At 35.9% G+C, this 27,713-nt stretch overlaps 1 protein-coding gene across 2 annotated transcripts in view; it reads left to right on the forward strand.

Annotated features, from left to right (window-relative positions):
- The window catches only part of LOC108706828, a 35,277-nt gene that overhangs the window by 4,546 nt on the left and 3,018 nt on the right, over positions 1-27,713 (forward strand). The window contains exons 2-12 of one of the 2 annotated variants that reach the window (XM_018243575.2): positions 613-694; positions 4,527-4,560; positions 6,968-7,001; positions 11,295-11,371; positions 12,126-12,291; positions 13,669-13,900; positions 15,163-15,309; positions 18,248-18,404; positions 19,634-24,237; positions 25,399-25,466; positions 26,353-27,314. In XM_018243575.2, the coding sequence (XP_018099064.1) occupies positions 11,305-11,371; positions 12,126-12,291; positions 13,669-13,900; positions 15,163-15,309; positions 18,248-18,404; positions 19,634-24,237; positions 25,399-25,466; positions 26,353-27,314 (6,403 nt within the window). In that variant the 5' untranslated portion in view covers positions 613-694; positions 4,527-4,560; positions 6,968-7,001; positions 11,295-11,304. The remainder of the gene's footprint in view (positions 1-612; positions 695-4,526; positions 4,561-6,967; positions 7,002-11,294; positions 11,372-12,125; positions 12,292-13,668; positions 13,901-15,162; positions 15,310-18,247; positions 18,405-19,633; positions 24,238-25,398; positions 25,467-26,352; positions 27,315-27,713) is intronic. The other variant, XM_018243576.2, reaches the window with a different exon arrangement.

Raw genomic sequence — 27,713 nt, forward strand, 5'->3', positions numbered from 1 at the left:
ACTGGCCTGGGCCGGCTCCAGTGGGTCCTGTAGGCCCAGATCCGCACTCTGCGGCAAAAAAGCTAATGCGCAAGCGCGAGTGTACACCTGATAACGCGCATGCGCGAACGCATGCTTGCGTACATGGGTATTGTTTCTGTTACCGGACGGGAGCTAGTGAGGCAGCATCCCCCGGCGTATTGAGGGGGGGGGCCCTGAGGCAGAAGCCCCTGGTGAACAGGTGAACAATGTGGGCAGTTTCAGTCTGGGTCTGAGGTGTGAACAGTACAGGGCTTTAGGGGTGTGAACAATAGAGGTGTCACAAGTGTGAACAATACAGGGGGATCACAGGTGTGAACAATGAGGGGAGATTACAGTGTGAATTTGAGGTTTAAACAATGCAGGGGCCAGTTAACCTCTCTAGTGATACCTTTTAAAATTTACATATGGTAAACAGACACAGCAGGCAGACTTTGATGTGGAGGGCCATAAAAGGGGGGGTCCAGTTGGACAGCCCTGGACTAGAGTGTTACTCGGCTATACCTCTGTGTATAGATATTTATTTGTGCTATATTGGTGTACCTTTTCTAATTTTATTTAATTTTTCTACTTTAATACCATCTTCTTATCTAGGATGTTAGAACTGGAGCATTATCTGCACCTGGATAACGCTGGTCTATGCATCCTACCATTTTCGCTGCAATGGCACATTAAGGTATATCCCATGCTTTTCGTTATGAATGCAAAATGTCTGAAACCTTCAGTACAGGTGCTTTTAGACAGCTCTGAACAGGATCTATCAGTGGTGCCATCAGAAATCTTGGGACTCTGTACAAGTTTTGCATGGGGCCTCTCCATAACTTCAAGTACCAAAATGTTTAGTCACGCCCCTTATATGCTCCCTTTCCAAGTGGCTTTATTTAATCTTTTAGATATCTCCCTTCTTGCACAGCAGAGTTCAAAGGCACCATCTTCTGTCTGTCTTGTGATCTTCTTCTGTAGAGCACCCAGATCTTGGAGGGGCATACAAAGTTAAATCTATGTCCTGAATCAGCTTCTACTGCACATGCTCCCGCAAGAACCATTTTGGCAACTGTTAGAAGGGGATGAGAATACAGACAGAAGATGGCTCCTTTGAACTCCGCTGCACAACTAATTTTGTAGCATGTCAGCAGAATGGAGACATCTAAAAACAATAAATACTGCGGGTAGGGAGCTTGGAGTGAGGGCAGTGAAGTGAGCAATGGAGGGGTGGAGGAGGTCAAGGGTTTAGTTCTCCTTCTTTTAGTCTACTAAAAATAATTTAAATGTTAACTAAACTTAAAAGGATTGTTTTTCATCCAGTAAGAATTAATTGTGTCTTAGTTTGGCTCAAGCACAAGTACTATTTTATTATTACAGGGGGAAAGGTCATTTTTATCACCTTGCTTTATGTGTAGTATTCATCCTGAAACTAGCCCCCCTCCCCATAACTATTGTCTCAAAGTTGTGAGCACATAAGTCTTGAAAATGGGTTTTTAAGGTCCAGGTTTTTTTTGTAAGTTAATGTGACAGTTATAAGTTTGATGTGCTGTTACCTTTTAGTATTTCCTTTATTGAGATTATGAGTGGAAACCAACAGAATGCATTTGAATTCAATATGAAAAATAAAGCTATGTCATGCACTAAGTCAGTTGGAACCTGTGACATCTGTCCACAGATAATTATCTAGATGAGGTTATATACTGTTTACATTGTCATTTGAGGTAAAGGAAATCAAATAGAGGCCCTAGTAAATTTTCAGAAGATCCACAAATCGAAACTAATATGACCATCCTATAATGAGAAATAAATTAGTCATAACCACCCCATTCCCTAAAATGTGCATGTGAGGGTCACGGGTACATACCAGGGTTTGTCTTATTAATATGGACAGGCTAAATAGTGTTTAGTACTCTAATCAAACATGTAGTATGGTGGGAAATGTGTAGGTTAAATGGCATGTACCCCCTCAAACATCCAGTGTAGTGGATATTTATATACTAATATAAACATACAATAATTATAATATATACTACATTAATTGTTTATTGGTTATACTTCACTGGCAGTGATTATAAAGGTCTGGGATGCTTGAAACCATTTATCCAGAAAGCTCTGAAAAACAGCAAGGCCATCCTCTATAGAGTCCATTTTCAGCAAATTATTGCAATTTTCTAATGATTTCCCTTTTCTCTGCAATAATAAAGCAGCACATGTTTTATGTTTGCATGAGTCTATTGGAGGCAAAACCATCCTTTTGGGTTTATGTAATGTTTAAAAAATAACACATGGTATATAGGTGAAACCTTTTTTGGCTAATTAGTATGTAATCAAAGCAAGCTTTCAGAACATTTTAGTTCCCTATAAAAGCTGAATATAATGAAGCTGTGATGTTCTCTCTCTCTCTCTCTCTCTCTCTCTCTCTCTCTCTCTCTCTCTCTCTCTCTCTATATACACACACACAACATTCAGCTCATAGATCAAATGACCAACAAAAATGTAATGTAATGTAATCAAAGCAAGCTTTCAGAACATTTTAGTTCCCTATAAAAGCTGAATATAATGAAGCTGTGATGTTCTCTCTCTCTCTCTCTCTCTCTCTCTCTCTCTCTCTCTCTCTCTCTCTCTCTATATATATATATATATATATATATAATATCAAAACAGGGGGGTTGTGGGAGCACTCTAAAGGCTTTAAAGTATATATATATGTATAATAAATGCTATTGCATATGTACCCAAAGCAGGGGTTATTTTGTTACAAAGTTATGATCATAAAATTGATAAGCCACCATACCACGTCAAGGTAAACCCCGAATGGCGGTCCCTAACTTGTTTTATATTTTATGTGCATTTTAGCATTACCTGTAATCAATGTCCGTTGAACGCTGTTTTTTCACTGAGGGCTAAATCCTCCCCAGCCAGCAATCAGGCTTTTAAAGGAGAGATATTCCCAAAACAAACGCCCAATTTTAAAAGCATAGGATCACCACTAGTTAAAAGGGGGGTATGGGGTGCTACAACCACTGAAGCTATGCCACAGCTCCTGGCTAAATATACAATATCAAAACAGGGGGGTTGTGGGAGCACTCTAAAGGCTTTAAAGTATATATATATATGTATAATAAATGCTATTGCATATGTACCCAAAGCAGGGGTTATTTTGTTACAAAGTTATGATCATAAAATTGATAAGCCACCATACCACGTCAAGGTAAACCCCGAATGGCGGTCCCTAACTTGTTTTATATTTTATGTGCATTTTAGCATTACCTGTAATCAATGTCCGTTGAACGCTGTTTTTTCACTGAGGGCTAAGGAGCCAGGAGCTGTGGCATAGCTTCAGTGGTTGTAGCACCCCATACCCCCCCTTTTAACTAGTGGTGATCCTATGCTTTTAAAATTGGGCATTTGTTTTGGGAATATCTCTCCTTTAAAAGCCTGATTGCTGGCTGGGGAGGATTTAGCCCTCAGTGAAAAAACAGCGTTCAACGGACATTGATTACAGGTAATGCTAAAATGCACATAAAATATAAAACAAGTTAGGGACCGCCATTCGGGGTTTACCTTGACGTGGTATGGTGGCTTATCAATTTTATGATCATAACTTTGTAACAAAATAACCCCTGCTTTGGGTACATATGCAATAGCATTTATTATACATATATATATACTTTAAAGCCTTTAGAGTGCTCCCACAACCCCCCTGTTTTGATATTATATATATATATAGATATATATAGATATATATACACACACAACATTCAGCTCATAGATCAAATGACCAACAAAAAAGGAATGTCCCTCTCTGTGTGAGGTTTCATATACAAAGTACAACCAGATAAGGTACAATATAATGTGGATCAAAGTGGTTGAATACCAGTTACGGCAGAATTAATGGAGTGTGAAATAAAAGGAATTCCATATGAGCAGTTAGTCTAGTGTCCCAACACACACATGTTTGTGTTTCTGATTTGGTGCAGGCCGTTCCTAATCCACATAATTAGCCATAAATCCAAGGCCAGTTCAGTCCCTTCTCCTCTCGTTTTCTGTTTTAAAATTTCCCTTTAAGAAAATAGGTCATCCAGACAGAGTACAGATTCCAGACTCATTTGATGAATACAGCATCCAGAGACAGTACAACTGTTCTTCTAATGTGGTATACTTAATACAACACATCAGACGCCAAACAGGAGGACTGTATATAGGAGAGACTGGTCAAAGTCGGAGAAAGAGAAATATCTTTCTGTAATTTGGATCTTAATACCTTAAGTCTACTAGAAAATCATGTAAAAATTAAATAAACCCAAATAGGTTGGTTTTGTTTCCAGTAAGGATTAAGTATGTCATATTTGGGACTGTTTTATTATCACCATAACCAATAAAAAACTGGACACTCCAGTACAAAACCATTTCAACAGCTGTCACAGAATCTTGGTTCATAAGGGAAACAGAAAACAATTTGCACTGGTGCACTACAGTAAATACAATAGGATTTAAACTGTAATTCTGTTTGTATTTTTTAGCTTTATTGACTCTTCATTGAGTGGACCAGATATTGTAAGTATATACAGTTCCCTCACTGGAAAAATAAACTGAAAGATATATATTCAGTTACTCCTAAATATCTTCATCTGTCAGACTCATTACAATTTTCTTTTATCGTTTTTATTGGTATACTTTATTATGAATATCTTTATGTTATGCATTATATTTTCATCAATTCACTTGATGCTACACAGTATGCAGAACTTGTATCCAGACAGAGTACAGATTCCAGACTCATTCGATGAATACAGCATCCAGAGACAGTACAACTGTTCTTCTTCTAATGTGGTATACTTAAAGGAACAGTAACGTCAAAAAATAAAAGTGTTTTAAAGTAATGGAAATATAATGCAGTGTTGCCCTGCACTGGTAAAACTGCTGTGTTTGCTTAAGAAACACTACTATAGTTTATATAAACAAGCTGCTGTGTAGCCATGGGGGCAGCCATTCAAAGGAGAAAAGGCTCAGGTTACACAGCAGATAACAAATAAGCTCTGTCTGTCTAATGGTGTTATCTTTTATCCATTAGTTAACCTGTGCCATATAGCCATTTTTCAATTTCCGCCATTGCTCCCCAACAGCTTGTTTATATGAACTATAGTAGTGTTTCTGAAGCAAACAGATTAGTTTTACCTGTGCAGGGCAACACTACATGATATTTTCATTACTTTAAAACACTTAAATTTTTTGGTGTTACTGTTCCTTTAATACAACACATCAGACGCCAAACAGGAGGACTGTATATAGGAGAGACTGGTCAAAGTCTGAGAAAGAGAAATACAAGGGCTTTCCGATAAATAACTTTCTGTAATTTGGATCTTAATACCTTAAGTCTACTAGAAAATCATGTAAAAATTAAATAAACCCAAATAGGTTGGTTTTGTTTCCAGTAAGGATTAAGTATTTCATATTTGGGACTGTTTTATTATCACCATAACCAATAAAAAACTGGACACTCCAGTACAAAACCATTTCAACAGCTGTCACAGAATCTTGGTTCATAAGGGAAATAGAAAACAAAAGTAAAGTATGGGAATACAAATTAATTAAAACTTTAAACTCTCTGGAGAAGGGACTGAACCTGGATTTTGGATTTATGGCTAATTATGTGGATTAAGAACTGCCTGCATCAAGCAAGCAACAAAACCATGTGTTGGAACACTAACTGTTCATATGGAATTCCTTTTATTTCACACTCCATTAATTTAGCCCTAATGATATTCAGCCACTTTGATCCACATTATCTTGTGCCATATCTGGTTGCCCCATGCATGTCCCCTTGTATATGACTCTGTTAACACCAAACACAGAGATGGACAATCCTTTTTGTTGGTCATTTGATCTATGAGCTGAATGTTGTGTGCGTGTGTGTATATATATATATATATATATATATATATATATATATATATATATATATATATATTAGAGAACATATCAGAGAACACCACAGCTTCATTATATACAGCTTGAAAAATGAACTAAAATGTTCTGAAATCTTGCTATGATTATCTTAGTTAACCAATAAAGTTATCACCTTTATACCAATTTTTGTTATTTTTTTTTGCCATGTGACTGGCTAACACGGTACAACAACTTTACCTGGAATTGTAATGGTTAAGTGATTTTTAGCAGACTTAGGGTAAGGTCACACTGAGCGTTTCGGGGAGATTTAGTCGCCTGGCGACTAATCGCCTCGTCTTTGCGTCGATTTTTCATTCTAGCCAGCGCAAGAGTGAGGGAAGTCGTTCTGGGAGATTGGTCGCCGCAAAGACGAGGCGATATGTATATATATATATATAATATATATCGTTTTTAACTGAGTTCAAAGCTATATGTGTGTATGCACATGTAGCACAGTTACTATCACTAGCTAGCCATCCCCAGAATATCTGGACCCATGGGATTGACACTGCTGCGTCATTTAGAAATATGGTTTTTGCTTTCAGTATTCCTTGTTAACATACCACCTTTAGGGAGGTGCTGATATAATAGGGATAACAATTAGTGTTGTGCAGGTTGACCTGAAACCTGTGGGGACTGGTTTACTGTCAGTTGGGTGGGTTTGGGTTGAAATTTGGCCAACCATTGCGGGTTGGGTGTGGGTTAGACTGCATTAGTACACTCCTCTGCTGTCAAAGACTCCCTGATTTGGTACTAGAGGCTCGCAGAGAAGTAGCGTACGGGATAAGCCTGGCTCCAACTATGGCAAAATTTTACAGGTTAAGGTTTTTCTGGGTCAAGGTCAGTGTGGTTTGGGTTTTTCCTAACCTTCACATCACTAGTAATGATCTGTTAACAGCCCAATAACTATAAAGTGAATATGAAATTCTAAGATGAATGCAAATTTTTCTGTCTACATGGTGCACTACAGTAAATACAATAGGATTTAAACTGTAATTCTATTTGTATTTTTTAGCTTTATTGACTCTTCATTGAGTGGACCAGATATTGTAAGTATATACAGTTCCCTCACTGGAAAAATAAACTGAAAGATATATATTCAGTTACTCCTAAATATCTTCATCTGTCAGACTCATTACAATTTTCTTTTATCATTTTTATTGTTATACTTTATTATGAATATCTTTATGTTATGCATTATATTTTCATCAATTCACTTGATGCTACACAGTATGCAGAACTTGTAAAAAAAACTGTAGTATGCAGAATTTGCAAACAACTAGGGACCTGTGTTGACGGCTTATTAGTGTTAGGCTTATAGCGCTCCTTAAGTTTCTCAGACAGGCTGTACAGTCAGGGTATCAAGCATTTCCAATATAAAAGTTCTCAGTATTTTTGGAAAACTACTCCAACCAAATCCACACTGACTTTCCCCCCAAAAAAAATCAATAAAACAGTGAAAAAAATGACACATTTTTAAAATTTTGTCGCTGAAAACTGTGACTTTTTCGTATTTGATGCCCAAAACCTGCAACTTTTTCAGATTTAATGCCTGGATACCACAAATTCTTCAGATTATTGAACGAAACCCAGTGCAGATCATATATTAAATGGGACATCTGCCATTGACTTCTACATGAACTTGGCAGGTCTGAGTTGGAGTACTTTTTTTATTCTGACTTTTAACACCATCAGGTTTAATAAACCACAAAAAGGTTTGTTTCATTTTAGGTTAAAGGGGAGGTTCATATTTTGGACAGTAGAGCTAATTTAACAGCCCATGTCTTAAAAAACTCTTTTGTAATTTATCTTTATTACTTGAAATGTTTCTTTTCAGAGATGCATACCATATAAGCTGTGGATCAGCACTGCAAAAGCTCTCTCAGCTCACTCCCCTGGATTGGCGACACACTGTGTAAAGGTGGCCATAGATGTTACAATTACAATTTCCTGGAAAAGATCTTTCCAAGAAGGGTCGTTAGTTTCAACACACACATGTAGAGCTGAATCGTCAGATATACAGATAGAAACAATGGAATTCTACCAGTAACTGACAATGGTCGATGTTCGGATTCCTTAAAGGAAAACTATACCCCCAAAATGAACACTTAAGCAACAGATAGTTCATATCATATTAAGTGGCATATTAAAGAATCTCACCAAACTGGAATATATATTTAAGTAAATATTGCCCTTTTACATCTTTTGCCTTGAGCCACCATTTCGTGATGGTCTGTGTGCTGTCTCAGAAATCACCTGACCAGAAATATTACAACACTAACTGTAACAGGAAGAAGTGTGGAAGCAAAAGACACAACTCTGTCTGTTAATTGGCTCATGTGATCTAACATGTATAGTTCGTTGGTATGTTTGTGAGTACAGTGAATCCTACGATCCCAGGGGGCGGCCCTTATTTTTTAAAATGGCAATTTTCTATTTATAACTACCCAATGGCACATACTACTAGAAAAGTATATTATTATGAAAATGGTTTATTTACATGAAGCAGGATTTTACATATAAGCTGTTTTATGCAATATCTTTTTATAGAGACCTACGTTGTTTTGGGGGTATAGTTTTCCTTTAAAAGGTGCCTGATCAAAATTTTCAGGCTAGCCTGCCCGACAAGCTAACTGATATCCAAGTCTTCTGCCAATATAGGTCCTCTAGTCTCCCACCATAGACATACCAAAAATTAGCTTTGAACAATATTACCGGTGCGTCTATGGCCACTTTAAGAGATGCAGGCTGGAGAATAAGGAAGTTCAGGACTGAATCTGCACTGTACACCTTCTCTCTCCTGCTTCATTTGCATAACTTCGATTCCATTGACTGTCAAGATTCAGCCAGTCGGAGCAAAGATATGCAAATGAAGCAGGAGAGAGAAGGTATGCACAATGCAGATTAAGTCCTGAACTTACTTATTCACCAGCCTGCATCTCTTACACAGAGTGTGTCTCGATCCCACAACAAAGAGAGAGAGCTGAGAGAGTTTTTGCAGCTCTGATTCACAGCTTCTCTCTGAAAAGAAACATTTTAAGTAATAAAGATAAATTACAAAAATGTTTGTTGTGGCATGGGCTGTTAAATTAGCACTATTGTCCAAAGATGAACTTCCCCTTTAATGTGTTAAAACATATCCTTCAATATTTAAAAAATTATTTTCTGGCTTGAAAAGATCATTTCAGCAAAGAAAATAATTGTCCAAAATCATTAATCTCCCACATGTGATTTGCATCAGCAGTTAACAGCTGGCATTGCTAAGTGCTGCTGTTTAGCTGCACCGAGTACTAATATGACATTATATGCTTTAGGGCCGTTAAACACAGGAGTCTTACCTTACGTTCTCCTGTGGTGGATTTTTACCATGTTCCACTGCATGGGAGCATAGGATGAAATGCAGACCATTGTTCCATATCCGACTGGTCTCATTCAGGTACATACAAGTGACAAATGCAGGTGGAATACAACTTGATGTGTTTAAGGACCCTAAAGCAGTCTAATACATGTGGATGACTTAACACAGTTTAGTGTAAAAATAAAAATTGGGTAAATAGATAGGTTGTGCAAAATAAAAAACATTTCTAATATAGCTAGTTAGCCAAAAATGTAATGTATAAAGGCTGGAGTGGCCAAATATCTAACAGAACAGAACACAACTTCCTGCTTTTTTGCTCTCTAACTCTGAGTTAGTCAGCGACTATAAGGGGGGCCACATGTGACATAACTGTTCAGTGAGTTTGCAATTGATCCTTAGCATTCAGCTCAGATTCAGAAGCAAACAATTATGGCCCATGTGCCCCCCCCCCCCTCAAGTCACTGATTGGTTACTGCCTGGTAACCAATCAGTGGAAGCCAAGAGAGCTGCAAAGCAGGCATTAGTTTTCTGGCTATTATGTTAGACATCCAGTCACTCCAGCCTTTATACATTACATTTTTGGCTAACTAACGATATTAGAAATGTTTTTTATTTTGCACAGCCTATTTACCCATTTTTTATTTTTACACTGTACAATTTCTATAAAGCAGTCACCATGAACTGTATATCAATCATTATGAACTGATTGTCAGGAAATTGCTGATAAATGGGAGAGAAATGGTCAAATGACTTTAAATCCTGAATCAAGCAGAGAATTGTAGCTATTCCTCTAGGGTGGGTATTGTTTCACACAGTTATAAGCAAGGCATAGCACTGGTACTTGCTTAGCCAAGAGCTTTAGACACAAGAGTACAATACGTGAATTTCTGCAATTGTTGCACAATTAGATGTAGATGGTGCTAATAGTGAATGCATTGCACATAATGACTTACAGTGTATCAGAATGTAACTCTTATGCTTTTGAATGCCATTTATGAACTTGCAAGAATGCTTTAGCAGTTAAGTCATAAGTATGCAAACAATTTGTTATGGTTTAACACAGCCCTTTCTTTTGTATGTTGAAATGTACTTGGCAGTTAAACTGTAAAAACCTAAAGTAGAAGCTTTCACTTTACAGCAGTAAACTTACCTTAAAGTGGACCTGTCACCCACACATAAAAAGATGTATAATGAAAGTCTTTTGCAAATTAAACATGAAACCCAATTTTTTCAAAACACCCATACATTTTATATACTCATTTAAAAGTTTGAACTGTCAATCATATATTGCCTGCCCCTCCTCTAGAGGCGGGGCAGTCACTTCCTTTCACTTTCCATTTAGTACTTCCAAGATGTCACTGCACTCCTTACATTCACCCTCCCTCATCATACTCTATAATTGTGTAGGGTACCATGTATGGGCATTAGGTCCCCAATTCTTGCACATACACAAGATTTTGGGTGATAAACAAAATTGCCTTGTCACAAAATAGCACCTGCCTGCTTACTATGATTGTGAATTCCAAGACTGAAGGAAACCAGATTTACTTTAAGAATAAATAAAGTGTGAGTAAACTTTATTTTGCTCAACCAACATGATAGAAAAGAATTTGGAATTATTTCTTAGGGTGATAGGTCCCCTTTAATTTCCCCTTTTGCCATTATAATAGCAATAGAGCATAGACCAGCAGATACAAGTAGTCACAGTGAATGTTTCTAGCTCTTTTCGCATTGGGCCATCTTGTGGACAATAGATAAAATGCATTTCATTTCATCATCATTTAGTTAACTATCATTTTAATATACAGATCAGTAAGAAAACATTCCTGAAATCTCTACCAGGCAACTAAAAATATAAAGGCTAATTGTTTTCTTAAGATGTCAAAATTAGGGGGGTACTTTTCACTCTAAATTCTGTATTTGCTATGCAAAATGCCCTTTGTGTTTTGCTAGTTGTAAGCTTAATACTTGTGTTATATTTTAGAAGAGAGAAAATGGAAGACAGCATGAAGTCCCTGAAGAACTATATCATTCCTAAAATTAAAACAGCTGCTGAGAAAGGTTGGTATTAAACCTTTGCCATTTAAAGCATAAAAAAATTAAACTATGTTTAAGTTTCATTAGAAATAACATTTCTTGGATTGGAATTTTAGGTTTAATAATCCTAATGCATGAGATATCAGATATATCATCAGATATAATTTATTTTCAGATAGCATGATCCTTAGCATGCAGCTCGGATTCAAAAGCCTTGTTAGATATTTATTTATCTAATATATCTATGTTTGATATCCAGTCACTCCAGCATTTATACATTACATTTTTGGCTAACTAACTGTATTGAAAAAAAATCTTATTTACCTAGTTTTTATTTTTATACTGAACAATTCCGTTCAAAAGCTTCAGCGGTGCCTTTGTATTCTTGTACTTGAATATGATTGTTAAGAGTGATGTGCAGGTATGATCACAGATTTCACCTACTGTTATGGGTTATGTCACTCAACCTTAGAGCTAGTAGTTTTAGCCCTTTGATCACAGAATGATTTAAGCAAATTTGCCCAAGCACTATTGGAGCTTGGGGACAAGATGTGATGCTAATGACCATCCGTGTCTTATTTTCGCTGTCTGTATTGTAGATATTATATTTAGAAAACTATATACATTTGCATCGTAAATATCTTTCGTTGATAATTATATAATAAATTAACATTCCATGGCTAATTGTTGGTATTATCAAGATTATAGGTGTGACGCATGATAATATAAATTGTGTTGGTCATTTAGTTTTATTACATTTTTCTGTTTGTATCCATAGGGTATCTTGCACGTGACATGACCAATAAGAGGGAATATAATGATGTTCTTAATATTCTGAATGAAGCAAGACTAGACATATGCTATGATTTAAAGTCTTCATGGAAGTTGGAAGATCCAAAACTAATTTGTAATTACAATTTGGAAAATCATTTTATTGAAAAAAGGTAACTGTAATCTGTAAATAGGGTTTTTGTATGTCCAGGAGCCAATTAAAGGTGGGGCTTGTAATACTATTTTATGTTTAATTTGCTCTATTTGTGTAAGTATACAATTGTAACATACTGTAACTATTGAACACATACTCAAAGTTGCTTGTGCTGTCCCACTTATGGCCTTATTCTAGCATTTGACATATAATATTTATCAGTGTGATGAATTACTTTTTTTTTTGTCATGACTCCATGGGCAAGATGTTTTGTTATCTATTTTACAGCACTGGGATGTTTATGTATATTTTTCATAATTCATATTAGCCCCTGCCCCAGTGTAACTTATAATATATGTTCCTTATCACACAGCATGTATACACTAGAGTCAATCTTTGAGAATTCTTTACTACTTTACTAATTATAGTATGGATACACCTACACCATTATCACATTGGATTCAGCTGAGTAAGTTTTCACTAGACATTTGTTTAAATAACAAAATAAATCCAAATCAAACTTAAAGCCTCATCTGTTAATCATTTTTAGTACAGTGCTTTAATATTGCTTTGTATTAAAGGGGTTATATAATAAAAGGTGCAAAGTTTGCTACAGCTCCATTCACCTATAGCAACCAGTCAGCATTTACCATTTACTGGGCATCTCTTTAAAAGGAAACATTTTATTGGTTGCTATAGGTTACTGCTCCTGGACAAACTTAGTTCCTTTTATTTCATTATAGGGAAAGAGTACTTGATTTGGATCTATTTGGTTGAATTCTAAGAATATGGGCAATTCATCGTGATAGGAATTTTTTAAGTGAGTCCTGGATTCTGTGCTACCTTGGTTTTTGTGGCACTAAGAGATCAGCTTTGAACAGTATGTTCTGCAAAAGAAGATACAGCCCAAATAACCTGCAAGCAGGTAATGTTCTCTTAGCATCCTTCAATCTAAGACTCTTCCTTTCAAATGCAATATGGAGAAGTACAAATCATTAGTACATTGAACATTCCACTGCTCCAAAGTCCTATTGCAAGAGATGTTTGTATTTTTTTATTTGACATTTGGCTTTGTGCATGGTAATGTTAGGCATTTGTTTGTTTGTTCTTTCTTGACAAACTATATTCTTAAAGGAAAGGGAAGACATCTGTATAAGATCAGTATATAAATATAGAACCACCTATTAGCATGCAATATCTGCTTTGTTTGAAAGTATTTGTAGCTGCCCTATCCGAAACTTGGCTACTAGCAAATGGCATTCTGTGAGAAGTCACTTTGCATATCGTTGATTGGGTCAATTCTTGCAGGGCCTACATTTCTTGACAGGTGTCAGTGTTGTTTAGATATATATGTGTATATAGAAAACAAATGGGTGTTTGTTTTATTGTTGTTTAGGTCTGAGATGCGAGAACTCGGAAAAAAAGATTTCAAAGAACAGTTCTGCTTTCTAGTGGTACCTAAGACTGCAGTTGTTGACATATGCCAGCATGGCCTAAGTGTTAAAAGTTCAACCATCACAATTTTAGGGAATCCTCAACTAGGAGTATACGTCTTCAGGCACATTGATGTTGCACTGCATTATGCAAAGATGAAAAATAGTAAATCAAATACCATTGTAGTTTTTAAGGTACGTATTCCTAAACCTCTTGCGTGGACTACCTCTCAATATGAAGAAAATAGTAATTAAAATAGTTTTATAAGATAACTGCATTCCTTTTTGCTTTAAAGTTTAAATAAATACTCCAGAAATATTATTCGTTGTGGCTTTCAGTTAGGCCATAGTTCATGCAGTACTATTTTCTTGGTTTCCTGTGATGTGGAAAGAGTCAGAAGAAAAGGGCAAATGATTAAACAACTATAAAAACCGAATACCATTTTAAAAGTATATTACAATAGGCCATTCTATGAAGTACTAAAAGTTAACTCAAAGGAGAACTAAAGCTTAACAAAGTAGCAGGGTCGAAATATTGCACATTAAGCTCTGGAGTTTTATACCCTACAACCCTTTGTTCCTCTACAGATGCTCATGCTAGTTCCTAATTATTTTGGGACTATGCTATATATTGTATATCATTATATCTATCACTATATATATCCTTTGAGTTAACTTTTTATATGTTATAGAATGACCCATTCTAAAATACTTATAGAATGGTGTTAATTTTTTATAGTTTTTGATACACACATATATGTCACTGTAGTAATAAATTCAGATTTTCATTAAGTCAGCCCCAAAATCAGCTCAATTAGCATCAGAATGAATAAGCCCTGTAGCATCAGCTTCATAGCAAACTTTTATTTTCTTCTTGATGGTTTGCTATGACTCATGCTTGTGTTGCTTCCCAACTCTTTTTACATTTGAGTGTGACTCACAGGTAAAAAAAGGTTGGGACCCCTGTATTAGACCACAACACTTCACCAAGATTAAAATATTGAATTTTTGAAGTGTTTAAATGCCATTTACAATGTATCACTATTGGATAAAATAAATAGAATATTAGCTGGATAAGTTGGCATTTACCTATTGCTTTCCTATTATAAGGCACTTTTTCAGTAAGGTGATCTCTTGGCCTGTGACTGCAGACGTTTATACAGTTCAGAGTTGAACACTTGGTTTAAGACTATAGTTGTATGATGGAGATGAAAAGTAAAATGTAGCTGCATATACTTTATTTAATAAGTGTATCTTATATGTGTATATATACGTGTATTTTTAATGAGATAGCATATTGTGTTACATTTTAACTTCTTTTATATTTTAATGATGCAGATGTATGCAATGTAAAATGGAATGCATACATTGTATAAAGACATTGCAAACTGAATTGAGAATACTCACTCCTAGCACCATTTTTCAAGACATCCATGTTATTGTTTTATCCCTATTAGGCACTCTTTGGCAGAATTAAGAAAGTACAGCCAGTTTTGAATTCTAAGAAAACTCCACTGGATCCTGCACCTAACTATGATAGCCATATGTCAAAAAAGTCTCCATCTTGGACTGATTCCTTTGAAAAGCAAACAGCAAATTCATTAGTATGTATTTTACATGTATTCACACATGTATTTGTATGCTACTGTTACAAATAGCAGTGGGGTAGTAATGGGGTTGCCAACTCAGAAAAAGTTAGTGGGGGTTGTAAATACTCGTTTATGAACCTACTAGGATTAAGTCTCTTTTGGACCTGGTAATAACTATTAATACAGAACTCATCTCTAGCATTTGCGTGGGTGAGCATTTAGAGAATAGTAATTATAACATGATCTCCTTTGAGATTATGTTGCAGAAACAACTCTATAAGGCAGGAACTATAACACTAAGGGGCACATTTACTATGGGTCGAATATCGAGGGTTAATTAACCCTCGATATTCGACCGTCGAAGTAAAATCCTTTGAATATCGAAGTATTCAAAGGAGTATTTCCTGCGATCAATTTAATCCATCGATCGAACGATTTTCCTTCGATCCCAAATTGGCTAGAAAGCCTATGGGGACCTTCCCCAAAGGCTAACATTGATGCCCGGTAGGTTTTAGGTGGTCGAAGTTTTTTTTAAAGAGACAGTACTTTGACTATCGAATGGTTCAATAGTCGAACGATTTTTAGTTCGAATCGTTTGATTCGAAGGTTGAAGTAGCCAATTTGATGGTCCAAGTAGCCAAAAAAATACTTAAAATTCGAAGTATTTTTTATTCTAATCCTTCACTCGAGCTAAGTAAATGTGCCCCTAAACGTTGGCATGCAAACTTTGACAGTATAAGGGCATCTCTGCCACATATAAACTGGGAAAGCTTGTTAGCAGGGTTAAACAGAAGAAAAGTGGGATGTCTTTAAAATATATTCCCTTGTAAGCAAGCAACGTCGTTGTAAAGCAAAACCTTTGTGGTTTGACTGAAGTGTTGCTGTTGGTAAGAAAAGACGTCCTTTTAAGGCTTTCAAGTTAGCCGGGACAGCTAAAACATTTCTCAAGCACTGTACAGGGAGGCCATAAAATCATGCAAAAAACCGACCAGACAGGCTAAATTTGAGATGGAAAAGGGTATTGCAGCAAGGATTAAAATTAATCTAAAATGTTTTTTAAATATGTAAATAGTAAAAAAAAAATTAGCAGGATGGGGTGGGACCCTTAGAGGCACATTTATCAAGGGTCGAATTTCGAATTCATGTGAGTTTTTTAAATTTCCCATAAATTCAAAATTCGACCAATCGAAATTAAACAGCAATTGTTATAAATGTTTTAAAGGGCGTATGATGTTACTTTTCATCAGTCTACACAAATGGTGCCGCTATTCAAAAAGAGATCCCGTTCTCAGCCTCAAAACTATAGGCCTGTTAGTTTGACATCAGTAGTAAGAAAGCTTTTTGAAGGGGTATTAAAGGATAAGATACTTGACTTAATTGTAAGTCACAATACTATGAGTTTGCGCCAGCATGGTTTTATGCATAACCGATCACTCTAGGTTAATTTAATTGCCTTTTATGAGGGGTGAGCAGGAACTAACTTAATTGGCTTTTGACACAGAGCCAGAATAGATACTTAGATACTTTTGTAACAGTTTAAGATAAGCAGGTCTCTTGGGAGAACTCACATCTTAAAGAGCAATTCACCTTCAGTAGCAAAACTGTAATACTTGTACTTAAAAACAACAGAATTGTGTTCAATCTTTCATAACCTGCCAAATTTTGTAAAATGGCCATGGTAATTAGGGGTGTGACTAAAAATGGGCCTGGTCAAAGAATTTTCACTGCAGTCCGTGCAGCAAATCAGCAACTGTTGCAAACACACTTCAACATTAGAGAATTTGTCCAGGTTCACTATGATCAATATTTTACTGCACTTACCATGCACCCAGATTTCACCTCCAAAATAGGCCTCCAATTTGGCACCTGTCTCCATATAAAGAATATGCATCCTGTTTGTGGAATATAAATGCATGTTAATAGTCTATGTAAGCACTCATCTGTGTAGCTTTATAGAGATACTCACACTAGAAATGAAACCTTTTTTACATCTAGCATAACATTGCCATAAAAATGTGTACACTACCTATCTGAGCCCCCAGTATTTCTTTATGATGGGACTGCTTTATTTGTATAGCAGTAGTCAGTATTAGAAACTCACTCTTATGGTCAACATGACTTATAGGTAACTTTTAATGTAGATAAGTATTTTTAAAGGGCACCTGTTGGCTAAATATATTATCTCCAACCAAAGATGCGGTATAATATATAATAAGTGTCAGTATCACTTTCATATCACAAATACATTGTATAGCCCAAAAAAAATCAGTTACAAACCTATAACAGCAGCAGCATTCCAGATGTTTTGCTCACTTTAACCTTGTGAGAAAAAACAAATTATTGGTTGCTATCTCCTGTTAAAGTATATTTGCAGTTATGCTACCTGTGGCGCAAACAAGTCAGTATTTGTGGGGGAAACAACAGCATAAAAATAATGTTATTTTTATGTGTGGGGGTTCAAACATTTTGAGACTATGACATTTTTCATAAGCATATAGTGAAACAGCTTATTAGCCAAGGCCCCATTGTGCCTCCTATACATCATGAGTCACCTCAATAGTTGCTATCCTCTATAGTTGCACAGCACAGTTCCATTTCATTATAATGAGAGTTCTCTGCTGATCACTGGTGATTTAATCTCAGGTATTGGTTCAACAGATTTTTCTGTCTATACAACTGTTAGTTTTGTCATTTTGTTCCATAGCATGCCTGGTAGTTTACCTGGCATGTTTGGTAGAAGCAGTCATGAATTAGCTTCCTCTGTAGGCTTGTTAACTGAGTTTGTGTGTAAATTATTACACCTAAAATCTTTTATTTTTTGTCTTAAGAGGGATACCTCTGGTTGGCTTTTGCTGCTCAGAACTCAGAACAGTTTTTTTTAAAAAATGCATGCTGAAATCTCTGGATCACAACAGAACCAACTAATATAACCATATATGTTTTGCTGTGTCAGGTGTATTTGTATGAGTACGACCAAAATTTCAAGCCTGCCGACAATCCAAGACATTGCCTTCCATATGCTTCAGTGTCTGTCACATTTATTGAACAGAAGACAGAAATAGGGCCAATACTGCCAACGGTAAAACTTAAACCAAAGCTGGTTACCTCTGGTAAGATCACCTTTGTTATGATTTCAAGAATAATGTATACTGAAAGTCTTTAAGGTGGTTTAAAGGTTTTTGCTTTGCAGTAAAGTAAGAGAAATCTTTGGACCTGCATTTTTAACAGACAATAGAAACTCAGTGCAACAAGGGGCTTCACAAGTTAGTTTGAAATTACTTTTCTTGCTCATAAGTTCCTCCAAACTGAGTGTATGCCGACATAACCATATTTGAGGCATATTTCCACTTTGTCTCTTCTTTGTACTTTTCTATAACAGAATGTATTCTGAAGCGTCATGAGCAGTTTATAGATAGTTACAGATAGATAGATCTGGTAAATCTGCTTTGTCATTATTTCAGGCAAAATTTCTGCTGGTTTTACACCCAGAATCTTATCAGCTGTCAAAACTAAAGTGTGGCAATAATTACATTTGTATTAGGATAGTAATAACAGATCTACTGATCTCTTTTACTTCATCTAGTGTGTGAGGGAGTTTGAAACAGTAGATAGTCAAATTAGCTTACTTTTATAGCATTGGTCTGAATCATGCTTACATTTTGGATTTCTTCTAGTATGCATATGGCAGTACTAATAATCTATCTTGGTGATGGGATACTAAAATTAATAATTATGAGATTAAATAAAAATCATAAATTAGGCATCTGCAATGTACTACAATATACATCTGCCGTGCTGCTGAATAATGCTTAGAGCTATAATTAGTAGCAGTTGGAGATCAACGATATACTACATACTTTTAAAACAAACTTTCTCTGACTATGTAGCTGTGTCACTGAAAATTATTCTGAAATGTTGGCATTATTGTGAACGTTTTATGCCATTTTATGCATATTGCATAGCCGATGTTGCTTCCAGTAAAGTGTAGAAATGTAATAAAGACTTGAGGAGCAGTCCTGATGCTTTCCCTTATAATTTATGTAACTCCCACACAAAAGACCACGTTACTCCATTGTAATACAGGTATGGCACCTGCTATTCAGAATACGGAGAAAAAGTAAATCATTTTTTAAAATTTGGATTATTTGGATAAAATGGAATCTATGGGAAACAGCCTCTCCGAAATTAAGAGCTTTCCGGATAATAGGTCCCATACCTTTAATAGAAAGAAGCAGATTCATGCCATCTTTAGTGCTGTTACAAGTGCCACAAATTCATGTAATAAACCGTGCATTGTAGAAGTGTTTTTTTTAAAAGGCTTCTATGTTTTGTTTTTTAGGCAGTGCTAACTTAATGAACTGCACAGTAGCAAAACGAATTGGTAAAGGCAAGGATGCAAAGATTGTTTTTGAAAATGTTCGCACAGTAGCGCCAAAGTCACCTCTATTATGTCACAATGCACAGCAAAATGAGTTCCTCCTTTCTTGTACTGCCATAAATCTTATGATGGAAAATCTTCTAGGGACTTCTTCCTTTGGTAAGCAAGCTGTGGACCCCACTATGCATTTGCCTTATCAGTTGCCTCACCAGTTTGATCAAAAGGAGAAAACTGGAAAAAGAACAGATCATGACATGGATGGGCTGATTTCTTCAAGCATGGTGATTACATCTAAATCAATAAAAGATCCCAGAATAAGAAGAGAGGAACAGGAATTAAAACCTTGTGATCAGAAAATATATTATCAGTGGAATTCTCAGAAATGTGAGGAAAAATTAAAAAAGTCATTTTTTTTGAGTTTTGAAGAAGCTCGACTTTATGACAGTTTAATAAAAAAGTCTGAAGTAAATAAACATTCATTGTTGAATGAATGTGAAAATGACAATAATATGGTGATGAAACAAGATGAAACAGTATGTTATTCTCAAAATCTACCTGAGAAAGCGATAGTTGAGGAAAAGGGAAAGCAGCAAAATCCAAGTACACTCTCTGAAAAAGAACATTCCTCTGCTACACAAGATTTTTTTCATGTATCTAAGACTTTATCTGTCACTAACACAGTCTGTGGAAAAGTTGTTAAAAAAAGTGATCACATTTTAAAGAAACACAAAAAAGAAAGAAGTTTCAGTATTGGGTCAACAAAATCGGAATTGACAAAGAAAGCTTTCATTTCTAAAGAAAAAAAGAAATTTGCAGGAGTGGTGCAATCTAGTGGATGTAACTCTTTTGAAATAAGCCATAAACATAAAATGCAGAAAAAGACAGCAATTTCTAATGATAATAAAGAGAAATCAATCAATAGTAAAAAGATTGTTGAAGTTTCAAAGTGTAGTACAAATTTTGAAGAAAAGGTATTACCAGCTATTTCAACAAAATCAAATCACAGAGTAAAAGCTGAAAACATGGCACAGACTGTAAAGAATGTTTTTAAAACATCACAGAGCAATCACAAAATCAAAGGTAGTAAGGTTCATGGTCAAAAAAGCTCTGAGAATTCAAGAAAAGCTTCTTTACAGAAAAATGCCACCTTACCAGTTAATAAGATGGATGTTGGCACCAAAAGAAGATTTGGAAAAGGTACAGATAAAAGGAAAGAACACTCATCACTTGTGAAAGTACAGAAGAAAACAGCTAAAAATGAGACCTCAGAAAAGCTATTTGCAAATGCAGAAGGACAACAACAATGGTTAAAAGAAAATCTAACTGACAAACAGGAACATCAGTGCAGTAAAACAATGATTACTGGTATAACATTGGCAAAGGAAGAAATACTGATCCCTCCAGAGAAAAAAATATCACAGATACCATATGTCACTTCTAATGATAACTCTGAGATGGGTGATTTCCAAAATGATCATTTTGCAAACATGGAATTTCAGAATGAAACTGTTTGCTCTCAAGAACCTGTTATTGTGAAAATGAATTCCCTTAAAGAAAGATGTAAAAATATGTTTACAGCAAAAACTTCAGAATGTACACAAAGTGAAACAACAGATTATTGTGTAGAAAATATTTCCTCCTTGCATTTTAAAGAACTAGCCTTTGAGCATCAAATTTCTTATATACTTTTACCTGAGGCAATTGTAAATCAGAATTGCGTAACTGATGAGGTTTCTTTGTTTGATGCTGGTAATGTTGGCATACCTATGGAAAATAGCATTTTCGGGACACATTTGTGTTTGCAGAGTTATGAAACAGAAATAGGGAATGAGGATTTATTTTTTGAAGATATGGAGGTTGGCGGTGAGATTGAAATTCCATCTTTCGATAATCTAAATGACCCAAAAGCCCAAATGCCAGTTGATTTAAACATATCCTTAAACGTGTTGCTTGATGATATTGATTGTAGCCACTTGGCAAACCGCATAGATTGGAATAGTATGTTTGGTTTGGGCGGTTCCACTACAGTAGTAGGAGAGGTGCTAGTGCCACAGTCTAACAAATCACCCCTCCAAAAATGTGAGCTCCAAAAATGTGAGCTCCAAAAATGTGAGCGTGAAAAGATAATCTACCCTGATTTACAAATAACAGTAGAGAACCATAGTAAGCTGCATGGTAACCTCACTCCTGCTTGTGGGAATCAAGAAGTACAACATAAAGTTCATAATGATGACATTCTTTCATCACTTGAGACTACTGAGAACAAACTTTTGGTGGATAGCTTTGAAAGCAAATGTAAAGGAAATGCTGCACCTTTGATAAATTTTATACAACCACCCCTTGAAAATGTCAGTATAAATCTATGTGATGAACAGCAGGACTGTTATGTTGGTCTACACATTTCCTCTTCTACGTCAAATAACATGCAGGCCATGCAAAAAACAGATGACACTGCCAAACAAGAACAAGACTTCAAAAGTCACATGGGGGCAAATAATGGCCAGAGTGAGACAGATGTAGAAGGCAAAATGAAAGGTTTTACACAACAGAAAACCAGGTCCCTGAACAAGTGTTCAACTGTTTCATTAGACTTATGTTCAATTTTAAAAAAGGCAGATGAAACATATTGTGTAAATGTATTGCAGGAATATAAATTAATTTGCGAGAAACAGCTTCCCAGATTTATAAAAGCTTTTGAAGAGAAGCAGCTTTGCACAGTCAAAGAAGTCATGTTTGACCGCAATTTTTTGGTTGAAAGCAAACTCAAAGCAGACTTTAAGCATGTCTTAAAACCACAGGCTATAGAGTCATTTATTGAATTGCAAATGGTCATGGAAACCAAACAATTTATAGAAAATCGAATATACAATCTAAAAGGTGAGCCCACATTCAGAAGTCTTCTGTATTATGACAGCTCTCTCTACCTTGAGTTACTTGATGGAGACAGGGGATATCAACAGCAGTCCAATATTTATGTTGGATTTCAACAGAAGCTAAAAAGTAGTGCTCTTGTTACACTTCAAAACCATTACACTCAACTTTGTGATGTTTTTGAGAAAATTCATGAAAAGCACAAATCATATTATGTCTTCCTTAAATACCGAAGAGAAGCTGAGGAATGTGAAGCTGTTTTAAAGAACTCAGCTGATCATTTGGATTTTTGTCTCTCAGTCCCATTATCTTGTGGAGTTCATATTGGGGACACATTTGAGGACTTAAAAATGTTGCAGACAAGAACTTTAGAGATTATTAAGGCCTATTATAATCTTCCAAAGTGTGATGCTGGAAAACTTGAACATGCACTGTGCCTTTTAGAATTAATCTGTGCAAAGATTGATTATATTCAGACCTCTGAGTCTTTGAACACTGAACTGTCCCTTTTTGGAATTGAACATTTATTGTTTGATGCAGCCAAATGCACCATTTTGAAGGAAAAAGCAAGATATATTAAACAGAAAAAAATTCCCTCACTAATATCAGAGTCTATACACAAACTGAACCATTCTGCCTTATTAAAATTATATGAAGTCTATGGTACATGTCATGAAGAAACCACAGTTATTTGCCCACAGCAAAAACACAACCAGTCAAACATCAATCCAGAGTTTAACAGTCAGGAAGATGAATATTATGTTGGAAAAATCATAGACCAAGCACAGTGTGCAGACTCTACAACAATGAATGAAATGATCGCTGGCTGTAAAAAGCACTTAGAAGCTCTAAAAAAATATTTTCAGATAATGCAAGAATGTGATGCAGATGAAGTCATAATCACAGAATATAATGTTTTGGATGCAGCTAAAAAACATAATCAGACCACAATTCTTCTGAAGCCAGAGGCAATAGAAAGCTACATTGATATCCTTATGGTTTATGAAACTTTACATTTCCTAAAGTGTGTAAAGGCTTCCAGAAAGAACAACAAGAGATTCAGGGGGTTGCTGTGGTTTGACAAATCTCTCTTTCCTGAATTACTTCAGTTTCAAAACAGAATTGGATTGTATCTTAAAGGGAACTTGAATTCGGATGTCTTACAAATTATAAATACTAATATATATGAGATCAAGACAGAGCTAGAAGCAATAAGCGATTATTCAGATTCTGTCAATTATACCTATGCCCTTCAGATAATGACACGGGAACTTTCAGAGCTCTCAGAACTCAAAACATTTGTTTCAAAATCCAGGTTTGCCATGCATTCCTATGCTCACTTCTCTCCGCATATTGCCTCTCTAAACTACGGAAGTACTTTGGCGGATCTTGATTATAACTACAACCAGTTTTCTGATCTGCTTGGCCTGTTAATGTCTTGTCCAAAAAAAGATTTGGGAAAAATTGCCCAAACAATGAAAATCATGAAAACAATTGAGTTCATGAAACAAGCCACTTCTAGGTCAGACACTTCAGCATTTGATGTATGCATTTGCCAGATAATGGAAAACAAAAGGAAACAAGATCAGCTACGAGGTAAAGATGATCAAGGTTACGGGATGCTTAACACAAAGAAAAGGCCACCATTGAATCAGGATGAACAGACACATTCCATGAGCCCAAAAAAGCGAAAGGTGAAGTATAATTTAATTTTACTGAAAAGGCAACGTGTTTTTTCTAGCGGGGATCTCAATATGGTATGTTCAAGTGTTCTGCTAGAAGCAAAACAAAAATACTCATAGATTAAAGAGCAATACAAATTATTATGACTTATATGGAAGCCCTTTGAATAAACTGTTAATATACCAAACCCCCCTCTATAGTAGAGGTATATGTTTAATATCTGTGCAAGTGTATATATTTTCAAAAATGGGTTTTTAGGTACAAAATTATGATCATAAGATTGGCTAGACACCATACCATGCTAAGGCAAACCCAATATGGTGGTCCTAACTAACAACTGACTAGCCATATCCTCCCCCACCATTAGGGGGGGAGGATTTCAAAATTGACAATATGTCTAGCCCCATGTCAGATTTCAAAATTGAATATAAAAAAATCTGTTTGCTCTTTTCAGAAATGAATTTCAGTGCAGAATTCTGCTGGAGCAGCACTATTAACTGATTCATTTTGAAAAAAGATTTTTTTTCCCATGACAGTATCCTTTTAAAGGAGAAGGAAAGGTCTTCTAACTTGGGCATGTACTTACCTTAAACCCCCCGACCGGTGCTCCAGGCCCAGGATTTTTCCAGCGAGCACCATGGATCGATCGTCTTCCGGCTGCTTCTATCTTCAAATTTCCCGGGGCAGACGCATGCGCAAAACAACGAAATAACTGGCTTTTTTTATTAAAGTTCAGATTTTCATTCTACCGCACATGTGCAGTCGCGAGAAGAAGCCAGAAGACGATTGCTCCCTGATGTTTGCTGGAAGAATCCTGGGCTGGTGCAGTTTTCTTCTGATAGGAGGAGCACCAGTCCAAGGTTTCATGTAAAAACATGTGGTCTAACTTGGCACCCCCAAGTTAGATGCTTAGTGATCAATTATAATTAATGCTTAACAATGTCACTTTTATCACATGATTCGCTAAAATAAGTGAGGATTTTAGAAGTCACCTTGGAGTTCCATGACCTGTATAAGTATGGTCATGAACTCATCAGTGACTTCTAATATGCTATTTTGCTGTCAGTCTCTCTCCTTCTCTGTAGCAGTATCGTTTGCTGTAGCAGCCTTGATTTTTTGAGATTGTTTTTCATTTTCACTAAAATTGAATTGAATATTTTTTTCTTTTATAGGTGATGAATTCCCCTCCACATGATTCCAAAGAAGAGCTAGAAATAAGCAAACAGAAAAGCAACTCAAGGTATCTATATTATTCTGTTTTCACAATATGAACTGGTGATATTAGAGCAGCAGTGCTGGAATAATTTCAAGTAAATTAAGGAAAAGCACATAGATGATTCTATGAAGAAGAAGGAATCCTATTGAGGCAGTTTATTGCCAATAAATTAGCCACAATAGTGCAAGCTATAACACTATATTTATTCTACAGAATGCTTTACCATACCTAAATAAACAGCTCTAGAAACCCTCTCTCTGCTTGTTTAGGATAGCAGCTGCCATATTAGCTTGGTGTGACATCACTTCCTGCCTGAGTCTCTCCCTGCACGCTCATAGCTCTGGGCTCAGATTACATCAGGATGGGGGGGGAGCAGCAAACTGTGTATGCTCATGTCGAGCCCTGTCGAGGTTTAAGCTGAAAGAAGGACGTGTGATACAGAAGCCCATGTGTACACAATAGAAGGAAAGAAATGTGGTGTTTCTTTTGACAGAGGACAAAGCATTACTTTGAGGGTTTACTGGTGTATTTATATTTGTATTTAGACCTTTCTGATAAAGCTTACTTAGTTTTAGCCTTTCCTTCTCCTTTAAGGTATCCTGACAAGCAACATACTTTTTTGTTTTAATCCTTTTTCTAAAAAATCATTTACTGTTTATAAAGTATATTAGGAGCTATTGGGGGAGATCTATGACCTTATAAAAGTGCAGGGCAAGAAGGCTATGTCACACAGCTTTCATATCATTTTTAACTTTATTAGTAGGAGGTTTTAGTAATTATCCTATATAGTAGGTAATAACGTATTGTAAAAATTTGCCTTCACCAAATCAGTCATAATCCAGCAAATATTTCTGCTTTTCAATGGTGATGTGTGCTGATATTATAGTTTGTATTTTTCTTCTATTTCTAGGATGAAAAACAAAGATTACAGTAACGCAGCTGATAAACAATGCAAAAACTCTGAAAAGACTCCAAAGGGCATAACAGCTGTAGAAAAAAAAGATCAATCTTCATTTGCTATTGAACACATATTTCATAGAAATTATGTATTATCTCCAGTCAAAGCAAAAGTGCTAGATCATGCAAATGACAGAGAAGCTAAAATAAAATGTTCCACTGATGGTTCAGTAAAGGAATTACTAAATGATTCACAAGTCACTCTCCACGCAAATGGTCAACTTCAGGCACCAGATAAAAATATAAATGTTGCATCAGGATACCAGTATCTCTCTGATCGAAGTAAAAAAAACATAGATGTAGTATCTCAAATGCCTCGAGGTCAAGCTGAACAGAAATCTATTCTTAAAAAGCTGTATTTTTCAGATAAACAAAAGAAGAGCTATAATGTACACTTTGCTGACAAATGCACATTACATAGTCCTTTGAAGGAACAAACAAATGAAACTGCAACTTCCATTATTGAAGCAAAAGACAAGAAGAATGAACCGTTGTTACAACAAAATGGCCTTTCCAATTGTAGTGATTCAAACAGCCATTCTCAGAGTCAGATGACTGACACATATTCCCAGCCATCCAGCTGCCTCTACCCTTGGCAATATTATTTACATTACTGGTATCTAAATAGCAGTAACACAAGTGTAGTGACCCATCCTTACCAAGCAATGCCTTACAATACACAGCAGTCCATGCCATGTAGTGGGACATCCTCATTTACAATACAAAATCCTTATACTGGGAACCAGCCATACCCAAACTTTAATAGCCAGGTTCAGCCTCAGAGGTTCCAGACAACAGATGCACTTAAAGCTGCTATGAATTACAGTTACTCTGCTCCACACCCTGCATCACACCAAGCTTCTGGGCAGGCTAGGTATTCTTATGATGTTACACCAACAGGAACATGGTCATTGGGTAAGTTTTAGATTATTTCCTTAAATACACTATTTTTTAATTGTCTTGTAAAGCAAACAAATGTTGTAATTCTGCATAGTTTAAGTTTATTTCAATATGCACTTTTACAATTATAGAATAAGCAAAACATAGTTAATACTTGCACTGGTAATAAGTAACTTATTCAAAAGTACAGAAGAAACGTACTGGCAAATGTCAAAATTTATATTTTGTGTCCATTCATAAGCTCTTAGTGGCCTCCCTTATTTCAAGAACTGACATCTATGAAGAGACATGCACTGTGATGTCACCACTATTGACTATACATATTCTGTGTTAACTCCAGAAGTTGGTTATTTTAACAACCTTATCACACACTAATGCTAGAAGTTAAGATTTGTACCTATATTTTTGTTTAAC

This window comes from Xenopus laevis, chromosome 1S (assembly GCF_017654675.1).
Source record: "Xenopus laevis strain J_2021 chromosome 1S, Xenopus_laevis_v10.1, whole genome shotgun sequence".
Classification (NCBI taxonomy): Eukaryota; Metazoa; Chordata; class Amphibia; order Anura; family Pipidae; genus Xenopus; species Xenopus laevis.